This window comes from Rhinolophus ferrumequinum, chromosome 22 (genome assembly GCF_004115265.2).
Source record: "Rhinolophus ferrumequinum isolate MPI-CBG mRhiFer1 chromosome 22, mRhiFer1_v1.p, whole genome shotgun sequence".
NCBI lineage: Eukaryota > Metazoa > Chordata > Mammalia > Chiroptera > Rhinolophidae > Rhinolophus > Rhinolophus ferrumequinum.
In genome coordinates, this window is record NC_046305.1 from 44,173,755 (window position 1) to 44,192,501 (window position 18,747).

An 18,747-nucleotide genomic window follows, 5' to 3' on the forward strand; every position below is an offset into this window, starting at 1 on the left:
CTCTTACTATAGTAGATAAACCTCAAGTCGGGACCTGGGACTCGCAGCGCTTCGGTCCCTACTCCCTCTTAAGGAGCCACTGCGCCCTCCAGTGGAAGAACGGCGATAGAACCCCAGAGGGGTACCCGAAAGGGCAGGACACCTTAAACTCCTCCTTTAAGGAACTTGCTGTCTCCGGCCCCGCCCCCTACGGAGTCCCGCCCCCGACGCCATCTCGTCCTGTGGCACCGATTGGTTGGTTTCTGTGCGTGAAGACGTTACGTTGTGGGGCGGGGCGGACGAGCGTTTTTTGTGGAGCTTCAGCGGTGTATGCTCGGCCGCCGCCCCCACTGCTGTGCAGTGTCCGCCCCTCTCCTGCCTTTAGAGGGCACAGGGCACCGCCGGGGCTTGGGGTGGTCGCACAGCCGCCCAACGTCTCCGCTGAGCCACCTTTTCTATCTGGCGGCTCTTCTCGGCTGGCTCCAGGTCGGGGGTGAAAATGGCGCCGGCGCCTCGAGGCGTCCGGGAGGAGCCGCTGCTGGAGAGTGGGTCGGGACCGCTTTCCCGGCTCCTTTTTCTCGCCCAGGCCTTCCTCCTCCTGCTGCCGGCTGCCCGGGCAGGCCTCTGCCCCGCGCCCTGCTCCTGCCGCATCCCTCTGCTGGACTGCAGTCGCAGGAAACTACCAGCGCCGAGCTGGAGGGCGCTGTCTAGCCCGCTGCCTCCCGACATCGCCAGCCTGTGAGTAGAGTTGCGGGGCGGCGGTGGTGGTGGTGGTGGTGGGGCGTCTAAGGAAAGGGGAGCTCCCCCGGCAAGGGGCACCGGAGGGAGACAGGCCTGGTCGCAGGGCGCGGTCGGGAGCCTACGTTGGGAAGGGAAGTGCCATTACCAGGTTATGAGCTGGGTTTTCGCGGGGGAGTATGGGCAGCCTGAAAAACCTGGTGTTAAGGTTCTGGAGACTTGTATGAAAACCAGTTAGGATTCTTAGGGTCCCGGAGTCCGTGAACCCTGGGCTGGGGAGGAGCTGGGGCAGGGATATTGTTAAGGGCTCAGTGCTCCTGGGCATCCGCAGTGACTCTGGATAGTTGGAGCTCCTCGCCCATTTTGGGCTGCATCATCCAGTGTGCACCTCAGCTTGAATGGTCCCCGGGCATGTGGTTTTATAACCACGATCGCTAAAGGCACGTGAACTGTCTTTGTCCCCAGTTCGCATTTTGGCTCATTTCTTGTGCTTCAGTTTTTATGCTTAACAGGGTTAAAATTAAATGTGTTAGGAGATCCAGTACTACCCCGAAAGAATATTGAGTAGCATTCTTGTTCTAATTTAGGATTCTCTGTAAAGAAGGGAAGGAGTATTCTTTCCAAAGTCATGTGATGCTTTAATTGTTTTCAGTGCATATTTCTTGTGGCAAAGAACCTAAAAATAAGTCCTCTTTGTTGATGTATGAGAAGCAAGTACAGTGATGGGGTGAATTCTTCGGGGGACGCCACTGCTGAGTGCTCATTTTGGCAGGGCTGTGTTGGACAGTGGCTCCTGGAGAGCTCGTTAACCTGAGTCAGTCAGCCTGGTGGCATTGGGAGCAACAGTAGGTATTAACTGCTGCAATTATGGGACTTCATAACCACTTACGTACAGTTATTTCTCTGCCGCTAACTGAACAATTCATTTATTAATTGACAGACTTCTAATAGAGTCGTCTCTAAAAGAGTTGTCACAAAAAAGAATAGATTGAGGTGTGAATTAAAATATGAAAGGCTGTTTGAATTTTCAGTGGGAATAGAATACAAATAGCAGGTCCCTGTCGCAGAGGTTAAAGTGTTTATACATTTGCAAATAGGTTAGAATAGAAGGAAAGGAAGCTACCTCATAAACTCCTTGAGACACCTGTAGCTAGTTGTGGTTCTCTTGTTACACATAAAATTTAAAAATTCATATCAATGTGCAGCATCTGTGTAATGCAGCATGTGTCTTTTTCTAAGCAATTGTTGGAACAGCTACCTGATCATGACAGAATAAATCTGGTGCAGGTTGAAAAACAGCACGACTTTATTTAGCTGTAATTGAAATAAGTGTGGCCTACTTTTTAAGATTCTCCAGTGGTAGGTAAACGATAATTAGAAATAGTTTTACATAAGATACATTACTTTGCCTCTCAGTTTGATTTTTGTTTAATCACGACAAATTGTCGAAAGCCAAATGACATTCAAAAATTTTAAATGTTCTATAATGAAATTGATATTTTCAATTGAAGTGAAATGCTTTGGAGAGCAATTCTGTTGTAGAAATGTAATTGGATGGAAGTCTTACATTAGTAGAACTGTAAGTATTAAAAGATGGGATTGTGCTATTTTAAACTGACCATGTAACATTCTTCGGCAATTGCCTTCAGCTATAAAACCACCAGGTACACATGGGTTTCTTGATGTAATTTTGAATGTTTAAAACACACGCAATACTTTAAAATATTAGTGATTCAAACTCAAATGCTCAGATGCGTGGCCATCATTGAAAAGATTGTAGACAAAATTCATTGATCCTGATTGTTGAAATATATATGTGTATATCTGCTCTGGGTTCCTGGCACAGAGCTGAAACCCTTGTAATTTCCTGGATGATAAGGGTCCTAGGAGCATCTTTCTTTCTAATGTTTTGTCTTTGACGCTGATTCCTGACATAGAGCTCCTAAATCCCTTGGGATTTCCTGGGTGATAGGAGTGTCTTTTCATCTAATGAGGCAACTGTTGGGGCTCCTGGATGGCTTCCGGATGGGATCTGGTCCCCAGAAAGACCAATTGGTGATTAGAAGCTTGGAACTTCCAGTCCCCATCCCCTTCATCCTGGGAGGAGAGAGGGGCTAGAGATTGAGCTAATAATTGATCATGCCCGTGTGATGAAGTCTATAAAAATCCCAAGAGTGTGGGGTTCAGAGAGCTTCTGGGTTGGTGAACACATCTACGTGCCAGAAGGGTGGTGTACCCCAACTCCATGGGGACGGAAGCTCCTTTGCCGTACCATTTCAGGTCTCGCCCTATGTATCTGTTCATATGGCTGTTCGTCTTTGTTCTTTATCATATCATTTATTATGTAATAAGCAGTAAATGTGAGTAAGTGTTTCCCTAAGTTCTGTGAGCACTTCTAGCAGGTGATTGAATCTAAGGAGGGGGTCATGGGAACCTCCGATTTGTAGCTAAATTGGACAGAACTTGTGGGTCACATGGGGTCCTACTACTTGTGATTGGTGTGTGAAGTGGTGTACAGTCTTGTGAGACTTGAGTTCTTACCCAGTGAGATCTGCACTAACTTCAGTTAGTGGCAGAATTGAATTGAATTGCAGGATACCCAGCTGGTGTTGGAGAAATGGTTGGTGTGGGGAAGAAAAATAAAACCAACAACGTATATCTGGTGTCAGAAGTATTATGTGTGTAAGTAAAGGAAGAAACAGGTGACAAAAAAATCTTTGCTTGACGAAAGTTTAGTCAGGCTCCTGAACCCCGTCCTAAACCGTCTGTTCACATCCTTGTAAAATGCAGTTTTAGCAAGAAGCCCCCACCCTCGATGTATGGTTGGCTTCCTCACCTCTGCCATCTCCCTTGTGATATCTAATCACCCTGAGCTGTTTTCAGCAAGAATCCCATTAGTTCTGTTTAGTCAGAACCCTCTTATCCCTGATGTTTTGCTCTTAGTATTTTCCATCCACTGACTCCATCCATCCTGCTCCTTAGCTGTAAATTTCCAGTTACCCAGGCAGTATTCCTAGTTGAACCCACTCTCCTTCCCCCACTTAAAAATTTCACTGTAGTGGTCCCCATGCCTATTGAGATAGTTCCCCACCCCCCAAAGTCTTCCTTACCACGCTTTATTGAGCATTATTGAACACTTTTTTCCTTTTAACAGTTATGGTGCCACAGCTCCGATAGGATCAGATTCATCATTGGACCCCCGGACCTCTCACCCAGGACCCTAAGTGCGTACCTTTGAAGGTTTTATCTTCACTCCTGACTGATTGATCGGGGATCCATTGGTGAGTCCGACTCCTGAACACTTGTTCCGGACAAACGTCCGTGGAAGCTGGTAAGGACAGATTTTGATTCTTAAGAGTCTGAGTATACTCCAGAAGATGGGATAGAATCCTAGATAAACACAGGCTGAGTTAAAGACCTAGGTTTCTCTGTTTTTAAGAAGCGCGCAGTCCTAGCCAAGCTGCTGTTTGTAAGAACCTGGGTTAGAGGCCTGGACTTCTTTGAAAGTTACCTGCTGGACTGAAGTCTCTTCTTCCTGGTTCTTTTCTACCTGAGTGGGGATTATTCCCCGACACTGGGCTGGAAGTCTCTGCTTCCTGGCTCTTTTTTTTAATCATGTCCTGGCTCTTTTTTTGATGATTTTCTGACTCTTTGCCCGGGCAGTTCTTTCTTCCTGGCTGTGTGTGACACCTCTCAGTTTTCTGTATTGGATCGTGGAACTTCTCAGTTGACTAACACCCTTGTTAAACCCCTGCCGAATATATTCTCCGCTGGTTCCGTCTACCTCCATTCTTGTTGGCAGGCCTTTGCTGAGAATAAGTGGAAATTCAGTGGCCTCTTTGGGAAACTTGAGATGTCCTCAAACTAGCTCCCCTAAGACCTCTCCCCTCCCATTGCCTCTGCTCCTCTTTTCTTCTCTTGTTACCTTCAGTCTTAACTCCAGTTCCCTTGACTCCTTTGATGTGTCCCCCTACAAACCTCTTCCTCCTCCATCCCTCTGTCCATCCCAGCCAGACCTTTTTCCATGCCAATCTCCATAGTCACTTGAACTTTGAGCCCCACCCTCCACAGGGGCAGTCAAGGGACTTAGAGACCCCCAAAAGCAACTACTTGAGGCTGAAAAGGAAAAAGACTAATTGGAAATAGACTGGATGTTTTAGTTAGTTGGATGGGCTTTGGAGACATCTAGACAGCTGCTAGATATTTTCTTGGTCACTCACATATATATAAGTATAAAGTTGAGAAAAGGCAAGAGCTAATTATTTTATATAAATCAGTGAGTTTGTATTGCTATGCTTTACTAACTCATAGCTAAAATTTTAGAATGAAAACTAAGATCTCTATTTGAGTCTGGTTTTTATGTATGTATATATGTGTATGTTACAGATGTGTGATATTTTTCTACCTCTGGGTAGTATTACCAAATTAATTTATAAAATCCCTTGAAAGAGTTCTATTCAAATTGGCCTAGAAATAAACGCGTGCTCATATAAATTAAGTATTCCTGAAACTCAGAAATAGAGAAACTATCCCCATGTTTTAACTTTACATGATCTGGGATGATTTTCGTAAATAAAGCTAATTTGCAAGCTGTTGGTAAAATAACAGGTATGTCTTCAGAACTGGGAGCATTAAATATAGTGCAGATATACAATTTTTTTCCTACCTAGGTTTACTAGTCAGACAAGTTTGTTATCTGTACTAGATGTTTAAGATTATAAAACTATAAATCCAAACTAAGAATAAAATGTACAATAAAAATGAATTGCTTGAGGTATGTCAAGCACAGCGGTACAAAAAGAAGAAAAAAGGGGGAAAGACCATGTATTTAACCTTTTTAGGTATTTGCTTTTGTGATGCCTGCCTAACATGCATGTGTTGTAAAAATAGTTAATAGGAGTATAACTTGAGATGATGGCAAGCTTTGTTTGGTGTTATGTCTGCCTGGGATAAAAATCTAGGTCATTTCTACGAAAGATTAAACTGCTGAAACATTCATTCCTGAACCTAAGTTTAAGTTTATATATTTTTGGCATCTTGTTTTTATATGGTGTAGCGAAGCTAAAGATATTTGGATCTATTAGTAAACATGTCCTTTGCTTTGCCACATTGAAAAATTGTACTGTGAGGGATCACATGCCTCTAGAAATTGTGAAATTGTATATTCATAAGTTTACTAATCTACAGAATACTGATATAGGGCAGACCACAGTTGTCTGCTTCCTAGTTTTCTCTGTAAAAGAAATGTTACTAATAGTTAAAGATTACAATCAATATATATAAATGAAACTATTAGAAACCATGAGAATGAAGAGAAACAACTTTGTATGCAAAGTATGCAAGGTATGAAGGATGTGTGTTTGTTCAGGGGAAAAAAGTAATTTTATTTTAAGGTAGACTGACTGGTTGTTCCAGAATGAGAAAGGAGAAATACAGGACAAAGACCAAAAGGATATTAGAAAAATGGTTGTGGACTTATAGAAAAGGAATTTTGTGTGGTTAAGTTGCTAAGATTGAATGGGTGGATTTGCTTATAAGTTAAAAATCAAACTTTAAAATCAAAAATGTATTGATCAAAACTAGAATGCCAAAGTTTTCTTGGAATATTTATTTGTTTGCTCTTATTAAGAAATTGTAAAAAGGTTTTCATTTATCTTTTAAATAATCTGCCTAGGAAACAGATTTTTGTTTTCCAAGTCAGGTTGTTGTCCTTTCAGTCTTAGTTGTGGAGGGCACAGCTCAGCTCCAGGTCCAGTTGCTTTTGCTAGTTGCAGGGGGCACAGCCCACCATCCCTTGCGGGAGTCGAACTGGCAACCACGCTCCAACCAACTGAGCCATCCGGGAGCTCAGCCGCAGCTCAGCTCAAGGTGCTGTGTTCATTCTTAGTTGCAGGGGGTGTTGCTCACCATCCCTTGTGGGACTCGAGTTGAACTGGCAACCTTGTGGTTGAGAGCCCAGTGGCCCATGTGGGAATCGAACCCGCAGCCTTCGGAGTTAGGAGCACGGAGCTCCAACCGCCTGAGCCACTGCACCGGCCAGGAAACAGATTTTGTGTCATCAAATTAATTTCCTGTGCTTCATCTTGTCTTTATCCGGTCTTTGATTACTTAAAAAAACTGAGTCTCCTCAATACTAAAAGAGCTAAAATATTTTGCAACTGTGTAAGTTTCTATATTTGCCTTAGAAATATTTTGCTACTTTGTTTAAATGAATAACTTAAGTATTGTTTCACAGTGACCTGTGATCATTAGCCAAGTGTTTGATATTTTTGACAACTTCACAAAATCAAATTCTAAATGGAGTCTTTCTGACCTCAAACTGACATTGAGATTTTTCAGAGGGCCCTGGAAAAATCTCAACGGATTTGTCTCTCATCTGTAAAAAAGAGATGTTAAACTAATCACGTTTATTTGGTATGTTAAATTACCTGGGAAGCATTGTCAAATAAGAAATGATGACAAACCTTAGGTTATGTACGTATAGATAGATAGATGCTACTAATACAGGTATTCCAGAAATATATGAAGTTCATAGAAATTCATCAGTACCCTTGTTGTCTAGTTCTTATATCAAAATTCTGTATGCCATAGAAATAACTAATTTCCTTATCAAATGAACTCTCATCAGAACTTTAACCATGGCCATTTTGAGCCTTTTTTTCATTCACAGACAAGGTTTTGTTTTACTCTCATTCTTCTGAAAGCATTTACAATCAGCTACAGGCACGAATGCTGCACGCTGGCATCAGTTGAATAACTTTAAGACCATGCCCCTGGGCTGCGTAGGAATTTCCAGAACTAATGAAGAAGCTGATGGATTCGTAAAACTGTTAACCCAGGATCAAGCGGAACAAGAGTTAGTTACAATGGACTGAATGAACTGCTGAGGTTGATTATAATTTTTTATGACTCTTCGTTTGAAATATCGCTGGTTCTTTAATGTTTTGTTTTCCAGATTTAAAGAATCCTTTTTGCTGTTCTCTTAAGCTATCGATAGCTAACAACAACAATCTGGTTAATTACACCTTTGCAAACAAATACGAAACAATTACTTTTTTCTCCCTAACTGGCCCCTTCAGAATTCAGAAACTCTCAGTGAGTATGCATTCTGATTTTTATGATAATATAGTTATTTCGCATAAGTTCAGGAAGAGTCTTTTTATAGCAGGGCACCATGGGAAACATTGGTTATATTATTACCAGACTTTGACTGGACAGTGATGTATGTGGGCTCTGGTTTAACGGACTAAGACTGACCTCGTGGAGCCAATGCTCTTGGAGAAACGGGCCTGGGACGTAGCCTGCAGGCTTCCCAGCCTTATAGGTGAGAAGGGAAGCTCACTTCCTGACACGCCCAGGAACCTCAGGATATGTTGGGGACCTTGAGAAGAGAGCAATTCACCCAGATCTATAGGTATCGGATTCCCCAGTCTGGTGGCTGGTTCCTGAATTGGCTTCCTAGCCTCGAGAGGCTTTTCAGAGTCTCATCTGAGCTTCCTTATGAAAAGTTCCCTAAAAGTAAACTCAAAAAGAGCCTTTATGGCCAGTCGCTATTCTTGCTGCACTTACGGAAATAATTGGAACAGATCGAAGGAGACCAGAATTATTTTGTAAGTAAGAATTAAAAGGTTGACTGTAGAGAGGATTTTTTGTTTGTTTCGATGCAAAACAATAGTGTGCCCTGTGGGGTCTGTTCTTGCACATCTTGCCAGTTTTCACCAAGTTCTCAATTCTAGTTTCCTCCAGTATCTGGCTGTAACTCTCCAAACTAAAGTTTCCAGCTTTTCTCCCGTCCTCCTTACTTGGCATCACTAAGAACTATAACTGCCCTTTTCTTTAAACCCTGCAAGCTGAAGCTGGTTGACTTGATGTAAACGTAAAAAAACAAATTACCACAGCAGGTCATGTATGGGCAACTTCTGTGCCTCCTGCTCTGTAGACCACTCATCAGTTCCAGAACACCTGATGCCCTCACCAGAGACATTCAGACTGCAACCAGGAAAATTCTTCAGGTGGCCACTGGCATTCTTACTCTACCATTTACACATGCTTCTAGCTCAAGTCTAAAAATCTCAGCTCGCTGCCCTCTGGACTCAGAACTGGGTTTCTACCTTTTGACTTCTTTTGCTTTCATAGAAACTCCCTTCATTAAATGCCTGACTGCTGGTACCACCAAGCACATAGCCTCTGGTACCAAGTCCCAGCAGACGCCTCACCTGGTCGTTAGTGAACAGGAGGCTACTGAATGAGAAAATAGATTGATACTGTTCAGAGGAAAGAAATATGTCTCTTCTGTTTTGAACAAGAGGGTACTGACAAAGATTCTTTGACCAAAGTTTAGTCAGACTCCTGAAAGTTCTCCTAGGCCTATCTATATTCTTCCTTATAAAATGCAGTTTAAGCTAGAGCCCTGCTCAGTTAGTTTAGTGAGAAGCCCCCCCCCGCTTGATACCTGATTGAGTTTCGTCCCCCGTCCCCCTGGTGCTGTCTAATCACGCTGGCCTCTCCAGTAAGAATTCACTTAGGTCTGTTTAGCCAAAACGCCCCTCCGCCCTGTTGTTTCTTCTTAGTAATTATCCATGCATTGGCCTTGGCTGACCTCCTTGCTCTTTGGCTATAAAGTCCCCCCACCCAGGCAGTATTTGGAAGTGAGCCCAATCTCTTTCTGCCACTGAAAAATTTCACCCTCGTGGTCCCTGTACCTGTAGAGATAACCTGGCCACCAGGGGTAAGGTCTTCCTTACTGGGTTTTAACAAGTGCCATTGAATATTTTAACACAGAGTTTTTCCTAGACCCTTGGTATCATAGAAACGAGATGTGCTACAATGGCTCTGGCTCACGGAAACATGTGGTTTGGGAAGAGAAAGGATATAAGGGTGGGGGATGCAGAACCTTGATTCCTGGTGGTCACGTGGTCACCCATGGCATGGAACAGTGGCTGTGCTGCTCTCAGTTACCAAAGGTAAAAGCTACCAGTGGAATTCAGTTCCCAGCTTGTTGGTTCACTGGATGCATAAAGAAATAGAAACTAATAAGAAAAAGGCCAAATGGTTAGTCCCTTGGTTGTTATCTGTAATAGCTAAAATGAAATTAGAAGAGAATGCTGGGTCAGACCTTGATACTAGACCCAGCTCACTTCTCAGTGAATCTGAGCTTTGGCCACTCGCCTCAGTGCTGGCCCCCATGGGAAAATTATGCAAAGACTACAGAAAGTGCCTGTAAGACCTCTGGTCACCGAGAAGGTAGTCGATATGAGGGAAGGGCAAAACCAAGAAACTATTTGAAACCAGAGAGGGCAGTGTGAAGGAGTTGTTTTATTTCGTGGATGAGTAACGTCGACTTCTTGAAGAACCTTTACTAAAATGGACGGTGAGAGTAATTAATTTAGGAGCAGTATCTGGTTTTAAAGGCTGCAGTGGGGAAGAGCAGGTTTGGGTTGATGCAGGATTTGTACCTCATTATGAAACAATCACAGATGGCTCTGTGTGATCCAGACACAAAGCAGGTTTACCCGAGGGAACGGCCAGCCTGGTGGACGGGGTAAAAGCCACTGTAAGATCTTTTGACCCAGAGAAAGGGACTGCCATTTCCCCCTATAAATGCCAAGTGGGACACATCTAATGAGGCAGATGATACGTTTTGTATATAAGCCTGGTTGGGATTATCTTTATGATAATATTCACCTGCTGAATATGCCAGTTACCCAGTTCATGGTAAATGCTGTGTTTAATGGGGACTCTTTTACATGGACACCCCATGTAACCTTACTGCTGCAAAACCAACGGATAGTTGGGGAAATCTTATGTATTTGCTGTCTCAGCTTCCCCTCCTGGGTCTTACAGATGCTAATGAAAATATTAGGTTAATTATCAGGAGAATGAGAAAGAGCAGAGGAGAGAGTCAGGGATTGGTTTTAACAAGGCAGAAGGTTTAAATGATTATTAAGAAATAAAGTGAATAAAGCAAATATTACTTGGAGCCAAATAGGAAAAAGGGAAGACTCGTGGGACTCACCCAGCAGAATGGAAAGCTTCAGATGAATAAAACAGACAATGATGGGGTTAAAACAAGTTTTAATATAGCTCTACCTAAGGTTGGGCAGGCCCAAGGGACCCACCTTCTGGTTCCCCAACATTAAAGGACCCCAAACCCGTCTGCTTTATTTACTCCAGTATGGAGAAATTTAAAAGTCCAAAGGCAGAGGTTACAATGAGAAACCTGAGCAGCAATTGCTTGGGGCATTGGTTAGGCCGATTGAATGAGATAAAAATTGACGAAAGGGCCAGGGTCCCTTGGCTCAACCCCTGCCAGGGGTAGGTTGGGGGGAGTGTCCAAAGCCTTACAGTGGGTGAAAGGGTCAGGAGTCGGAGAAGAGAACTTCCAGGATTGCTTGATACGGGGGCCTCTTGCAATGTGGTACCAAATCCATTGGTAAAGCTATGACGCAATTGAGAGACCATAAAAAATACACAAGGGTTGATAAGATTATGAAAGTTGGAATGTTCAGACAGGCTTTATGTGAAGAAGTTGTACGTCCTTTATCAGAATATTTTACAGACATGGACGTTAGGTCTAGCTGGGGAACACCTTCCATAACTAATATTGTAAAACCAAAACCTTTTAGTAAAGTCCTAATGGAGGTTACAGTTAGGAAGGTAAGGAGGATTGTAGGAGAATTGGTACGTCTGAACAGGCTTTTATCTGGTTGTATTATGGAGACAGACATTGTTTCTGACTGGGGAATGTTTCCTCTACCAAGAATTGTAAGACAGAAGGCATGTAAATGCACCCCTCAAGCAATACTAATTGGACATGCTAAACGGGAACCAGTAAGATTGCTCAGTCACAGTGTAGACTAGGAGCTGGAGTGCTGGCAGGGATAGATTCTTTGTGACAGCCTGTCGTGCTGTGAGCGCCTCCCAGCAATGACTGCTAGAACTTTGGACGAGAGAATTTCCATTTGAAGGGCAACTGCTGGCTTGCGATTGGGCAGGAATCGAAACTGCCACCATGACTAAAAGCCATAAAAGTAATCCTGAAACCTGACACACTGTGTTGTCTTGTGTAATTTCGGATAAGCACTCCACTAGGGAGGGCAGTGCCCAGAAGAGTCCGTAATAAAATGCAAGTGGTTTATACAGGATCTTGCTGCCTGGCGAATGCAAGGAGGACGTACACTCACGAGCAAAGAGGCTCTTTTCCCCTAGCACTGACTGGAACTGTGTGAGGAGGGCTGGATTCTATTGTCACTTGGGCAGCGTCCTATAAACAGCTCATAACTGACCAACAAGGAGCTGCTTGGTTTGTGGATGGCAGTTCCAAGAGGAATGGACAACATCCTCCTTGTAAGGCCACCACTCTGATTGAGGACGGTAAAGACAAATTAGCGTGGTGGGCTGAATTGCATGCTGTTTTCCTAGCAGTAATGGAAGAATTGAACCGTGGTTGATAAAAGCTCCTGTCTGGCTTTTACTGACTCATGGGCCGTGGCCAATGGCCTGGCCGGTGGTCAGGCAGAGGAGCAGTGGGAACCTGGCCTACGAGAGGGATGTACAGACGGCCCTATGGAAATCACTAGAAGTTGAGGGGTGCATAAAGTAGGACATGTTGATGCCCATCAGAACCCCCTTCCAGGTTCGGAAGGCGATTGGAGTCAACAAGCAGATGTCCCTGTGTGCTTGCTTGAGGTGGCCACGGGGTGCGTGTGATGAGTGGATCTGGGAGCACTGCAGCTGTGCAGACCTGACGTTCCTGTTGCACCCCCTGAGGCTCAGAACGCCAGTAAGACCTGCTGTGTCTGCCAGCAGAAGAGAAGGAGGCCACAGGTGGCCATGTGGCAGATTCTCTGGTGGGAAGCGTCTATTGCCTCTGTTTCCTGAACAGAGCTGGCAGGTGACACTGACGCTGGTAACCCTGGGGGGCTACCAGCGGGTCCTGACAGGAATAGACGTGGACTGTGGGCTGGGCTTTGCTTATCGGATGGTAGATGCAAATGCTCAGAGTGCTGCAGAAGAACCGGAGCAGAAGGTAATTGTACCAGTTCGGATGGCTGGCCATCATTCCTGTAGACCAAGGAATACATTTATAGCCCGTAATGCCCAACAGTGGGCAGAGATATCCTCCTCAGAGACGTGCAGTAAGTCCTCACCTAACGCCATCAAAAGGTTCTTGGAACTCGGTGGAGTGACGTCTAATGAAACCAGTTTTACTATAGGCTAATTGATGTGAACAAGTATCTGCAGCGGAGTGTCCAAACTGCGACCCGCGGGCCATTGTTAATTGGCCCGCAGCAAATTCCAAAAATATATTTACTTGACTTAAATAAACCAGGTGAGACAATACGTACTTCACCTCGAGTGAGTGGCCCCGGCTCTTTGTGTATTTTACCGCATAGGGCCCTGGGTGAAAACCATTGAAAAAAGTTTGGACACCCCTGGTGTACAGCATCTCATCAACGTTATAACGAAATGATGTAATTTGAGGCCCTGCTGTACTAGTTTGAAAGAGAATTGGAATGGGCAGTTAAAACATTGATGGTCTAAAATGGGGGAGATAAAAGATGTGAAGGGCTGGCTGACTCACCTTACACTTAACATTAGGGGCGGCTAAAGGAGCGGCCCCACTAGACTGAGCCCTCTTTTTTTTCTGGTGGATATGGGGAAGGATGCTGGAATGACAATGAAATTCTTACCAAAGGAAGAGTGCGCTGGTGTAACAACTATACTTTTCTTTTTCCTTTAATTGATGAAGTGGTCATAGGACGGAGGCTGCAAATACAGGTGCTGGGAACAGGGGTGACTCCTAAGCAGGAAGCTACATTTTTAAACTTTAGGTCAGAATTCCTAAAGGCCTCAGGGGGTGGGTCTTGCTTTTCCCCCATCTGGCCAAAGTGAGGTTAACAGGGAATGCCGATGCATTGCTGGGTGGGAAAAAGAGCCCAGTAGTTCTGCCCTCCAGGACCTTACCCAACTGCAGAGAGTGAACTGAGGCACGTGCTAGACTAGTATTGCTGTTTCCAATCTAGACCAGCACAGTGGCGGACCTGCTCTCTCTTCCAAAGGTGGAAGAGTTTGGGTGTAAATGAAGAGCAGGAGCAATAGTAGCTGCGGGTAAAGGAATGAATAAATGGTTGTATAATGAGGGAAATCCAATGTTAATACCTCGAGAGGGGCTCAGAGTAAGAGATGGCATTGTCTTTTAGCTCAGGTGTACCAGTTGACTGAAAGAACGAGACTGTGTTTGCTTAGACCATTCCTGCTTTTGGAACCTGACAAGATTAAATGGAAGCCTGCAAACCCGAGCCGCCGTGCCTGGAAGGCCTTTTCTTTTAAAATTAGTTTCAGGTGTACAAAACAATGTGATAGATATTTATCATTTATATCCCTCACACAGTGATAACCCCCTTCTCCTCATCTACTACCCCTCTGACACCGCATACAGTGGAAGGCTTTTTTATGTATGCTGTTTTTGCTGTAAGGGGTCTATGGCCAGACACCAAAAGGGTAGGCTATGGAATAATAGGAAATATATATATATATATTGGTCTCTACCCCCGGTTCCTGGCACAGAGCTCCTAATATCCTTGTAATTTCCTAAGTGATAAGGACACTAGGAGCATCTTTTATTCTAATATTTGGTCTTTGAAATTTGTCTTTAATTGCTTTAAACCACAAGGGGGTGAACTGAAAATGAGTCCTTTTAAAAACGGTTACAGGGCCGGCCCGGTGGCTCAGGTGGTTGGAGCTCTGTGCTCCTAACTCCAAAGTCTGCAGGTTCGATTCCCACATGGGCCAGTGGGCTCTCAACCACAAGGTTGCCGGTTCAATTCCTCAAGTACTGCAAGGGATGGTGGACTGCGCCCCCTGCAACTAAGATTGAACACGGCACCTTGAGCTGAGCTGCCTCCTGGATGGCTCAGTTGGTTGGAGCGCGTCCTCTCAACCACAAGGTTGTTGGTTCGACTCCTCGACTCCCACAAGGGATGGTGGGCTGTGCCCCCTGCAACTAGCAATGGCAACTGGACCTGGAGCTGAGCGGCGCCCTCCACAACTAAGACTGAAAGGACAACTTGAAGCTGAACGGCACCCTCCACAACTAAGATTGAAAGGACAACAACTTGACTTGGAAAAAAGTCCTGGAAGTACACACTGTTCCCCAGTAAAGTCTTGTTCCCCTTAAAAAAAAAAAAAAAAAAAAGTTACAGATTAGATTTTCCTTCTAGTTAAGGTCCTTCATGTTACCTCAATTTTTGCTATTTACCTTTATTTTCCACGTCCTCCTTCTAATTTATGTCCACATTTTCATGGTACTTCTTTCAGAGAAGTGGGATTGGCCCTGGGGCTGTGCATACAATGGATTAGCAACCTGGTTCACTCTGTGATCAACCCAGGTAGGACTTCTCTCTCTCGGCCTCTAGGCCTCCATAGGCAGGAAGCAAGAGGAAACGCTGCTTGATCTGGACAGTATCACCCTGTTCCAAGTCTACACTCCAGACTAAAGAACTGTGTGCTTGTTCCTGGAAAGATTCCTCACCCCTTCTTTCCCCTTAACCCTCATTCTCACACCAGCCAGTGGCTGCCTTGAGACCAGCACCGGTCTCCTTATGGCCTTTGTTCGTGTTTACCAGTCTCCACAAGTATCTCAGGACTTGCAGGTTCTCTCTCCTTTGCCAGAGACAACCTCGACCCCCTTCTTGCCTTTATTTTTGTCTATAGCAGACATCATATTCTGATAGGCTATATGTTTTACTCTGTCTTCTTTTTAGTACAGTGTACATATCTATTCATTGCTGTAGCTCAACAGTGACCAGCAGTAAGTACTCAAAAATACTTGTTGAATGAATGCAGTAAATAATTATAGAAAGTATGAGGCTGTGTTTTTTGAGGGAGATGAGGAGAAACTCTCATAGCAGTCCTTTCTCATTTGCTTCTCTAGATGATTTCTTTTCAAGGTACCTCATTCTCCATAGTAAACGTTGTGAATGAATCAAGGCGTTATCTTAGCTAACTATTTGTATTTTAAGATCATCTGTAAACAAGAAAAATTCTATATATAGACACATTAAGTTACTACTGAGTCTAGCTCCCATTTCACTCTCTGGGATGTTTTGTCTAATTGCACCAAAATTCACAAAAACTTGCACGCCCAAATAATCTTCCATTTATTCTGGTCATCTTTGTTTTTAATAGGGCTTTGCAGCATCTACTAGCTATTCACTAAATATTAATGAAGAGTAAGTTGCATGCAGAGTCATGGCTTGCAGCTGTCGTTTGAGGGGTTTTTAATAGTCTACAACTTCATTCCAGCCTGTGTACCAGCCATGCATTTCTTTCTTCTGTTTTTTTTTAATTAAAGTTTATTGGGGTGACAATGGTTAGCCAAGTTACATAGGTTTCAGGTGTACAATTCTGTAATACGCCATCTATATGTCACACTCTGTGTTCACCACCCGGAGTCAGTCCTCCTTCCATCCCCATGTATGTGCAGCCATGCGTTTCTAAAGTTGGGATGCTTTAAAGGCATTGCGGATGACTCAGATACCCTGTTTCCAGGCACTAGTGGAAACACCAGTTTTATTCTTCAGAAGAAACAGACCTACTGGTAAATCCCTAAAGCACATTTGGGAGGAAGGGGAGTGCACTGCCATCATGTTTCCTGAATCTGATATACGTTGTCCTTGGTTCGCACATTACTGTTACAATGAACTGTTTCGCTTCCAACAGTCATTTCACAGCATCTACAATATGCTTTTTTTTTCACTGCGTTAAGGGTCTTAATATATTTCATCTTCTTTATCCTCCTCTATCTGGGAATGTGGTAGAAGATGTGAGCCCTTGAAATTGGAATCCAGAAGCCATATTTAGTTTACTACATTAATAAGGTGTTGTTGGGGAGTAGTAGTTCCAGTTAATTAAGGTTTTACTTTGGGAAATGGATTATGCCTGCATGTGCAGTAGAGAAGGTGACAGTACTGGACCATTCTATTTCAAATCTAGCATCATATCGTCAACTATTTACTCATTGACCTTCATGCTAAACATTTTATTTGTGTCCTTTTACTCTTCTAAGCAACCCAGTGAGATTGGTACTAGTATTCTCGTTTAACAGTAGAGGAGACTGAAGTTCAGAGAGGTGATATGACGTGCCCAGTGTCCTAGAACTGAGCCTGCGAAAACTCTATTCTTAAATGTAACTGGAGAATTGATATTTGCTGTGTGTTGTTGGTTGTATTTCCCCCAATGAAGCAATATTTTCAGTCATTTGGAACCCAGGGGAGATAACGGAAGAAAATAAAACATGCCTCTTATTCTTAAAATGAATGCTCTCATCTTCCTACCTAGAAAAAGTGTTGTACAGTGTATTACAAATAAGTGGTGCAAATGAAAGATAGAAAGTTTAATTTGGAATAGCATTGTGCTTCATGCTATAATAAAATCTTACTTATCCTAAAGATACTTAATATTTCCAGCCATTTCTCGTTCACCCACAAAGTGAAAATGCTTCCAGGAAGCATGTGTTGTGAAGGAGCCTCTCAGATCTCATTTCCGCCTGTTTGGGGCACTTCTAACAGGCGCTGCGGTGTCCTAGCCTGTGGCAGTTGATGAGAAGCAACAAATTAGAAAAAATTTAAGCAGCCTTGTTACAGATAGAAAGGCTGACAATTTCAAGAGGAGATAGCTTTTGGTGTAAAGCTGTTAGTGGTAAAGAAAAAGCAAATTTAAAAGCAGGCAGAATGGTAAGGGTTGTTTCAGAATCTTGTCTTTAGTGTGCTCCGAGTGTTCGTGATCATCAGCCAAAAGAAAGGGCAGATTACGCTGGATGAACACACGAAGCATCGTCAGGCCCAAACTATTGGATGGAATAAGTCCTTTTAACTTGTGCAGAAGGGCCCCTTTGAAGAAGTTTTGTCATTGTTGCAATTCACAGTCTGGCCTGTTAGTGCTGCAGATTCTGGAAGACAGACGATGGACAGTGACTCAGAAGCGTCCCTGTGTGACTGGGCAGGAGAACACCCCTGCCTCTCCGTGTCTGCGGGACTTCTTCGCAGTTACTGATTCTCCTCCTCAAGCTGTTGTGATTGCTCTGTCCATCCTATAAATTATTTACACCCTGATGGTACTAAATGACTACGTTAATGGCACCTCTGGCTCCACAGGAGATCAAGAACCTTAATAATTCATCATTTATTACAGATACATCCCTGTAGATTAGCATGAGTGGGAGCTGAGTTTACAGTCCTGAGGTAAAGCCTTCTCTGAGACCTTTACTCTCTAAACATCATATCCATAAATATTCAGGTATTGGTGGTGTTAAAAAATAGATTATTGACTGTTACAAAGCTTTAGCCTCTTTAGGTTATGTTTATCAAGCATTAGACTATTTCAAGTTTTTAAGTACATTTAAGGGATATGTCAAGGGGGAAAATTTTGAAAGAGTTCTCCATTTCAGGACTCTTGCTTTAATAAAAAAAAAAAAACTGGACAAAGTAGCATTAGCTTATGCAAACTAAGTGGAATTAATGATTGGCCACTGGGAAGAATAGTGAGAGACTTTTAATTTTTAAAATTATCTGAATTCCTAATTAAGAATTTTACATCTGATATTTAAAGTTTTCAAATACCAGTCATCTTCAGCCTTTTTGGGGTATTTTTAAAAAAAGAAACTGGAAAGGTGTGCCGTGGAGAGCAAGCGTGTGTCTCTACACTCTCAGATACACGTCATTAAATTCCAGAGTGAAATTTAGGTATAAAAGAAAGTTAATTCACACATTTCCAGTGAATGAGGATAGTTGAATTGATGTTGAATTGATGTTTACAGTTTTGGAGTGACTTCCCCTCCAAGTATTATAAATGTTGCTTTCAAAGAAGTCAAAGAAAAAGGTCACTCAAGTTGACAGTGTTTGTAACCCTGCACTTAGCACAGTGCCTGGCACATGGTTCAGTAACTGTTTATTGCAGGAATACCTGATGATTAGATCAATCCATGTCATTCTAGTAAGACACCTGATAGTTTGATAAATAGCTACACTG

The 18,747-nt window shown here is 43.4% G+C and overlaps 1 protein-coding gene across 3 annotated transcripts in view; it reads left to right on the forward strand.

Annotated features, from left to right (window-relative positions):
- Nucleotides 1-262: 262 nt before the first annotated feature.
- Nucleotides 263-18,747, forward strand: part of LRIG2 (leucine rich repeats and immunoglobulin like domains 2) — a 48,428-nt gene continuing 29,943 nt past the window's right edge. Inside the window, exons 1-2 of one of the 3 annotated variants that reach the window (XM_033092837.1) lie at nucleotides 583-717; nucleotides 3,872-4,048. Coding sequence is in view for 2 of the 3 variants with exons in the window: in XM_033092836.1 (XP_032948727.1) it covers nucleotides 479-717 (239 nt within the window). In the remaining variant the exon portion in view is untranslated. Of the gene's footprint in view, nucleotides 718-3,871; nucleotides 4,049-18,747 lie in introns of all 3 variants that reach the window. The other 2 variants (XM_033092836.1, XM_033092835.1) reach the window with 2 other exon arrangements.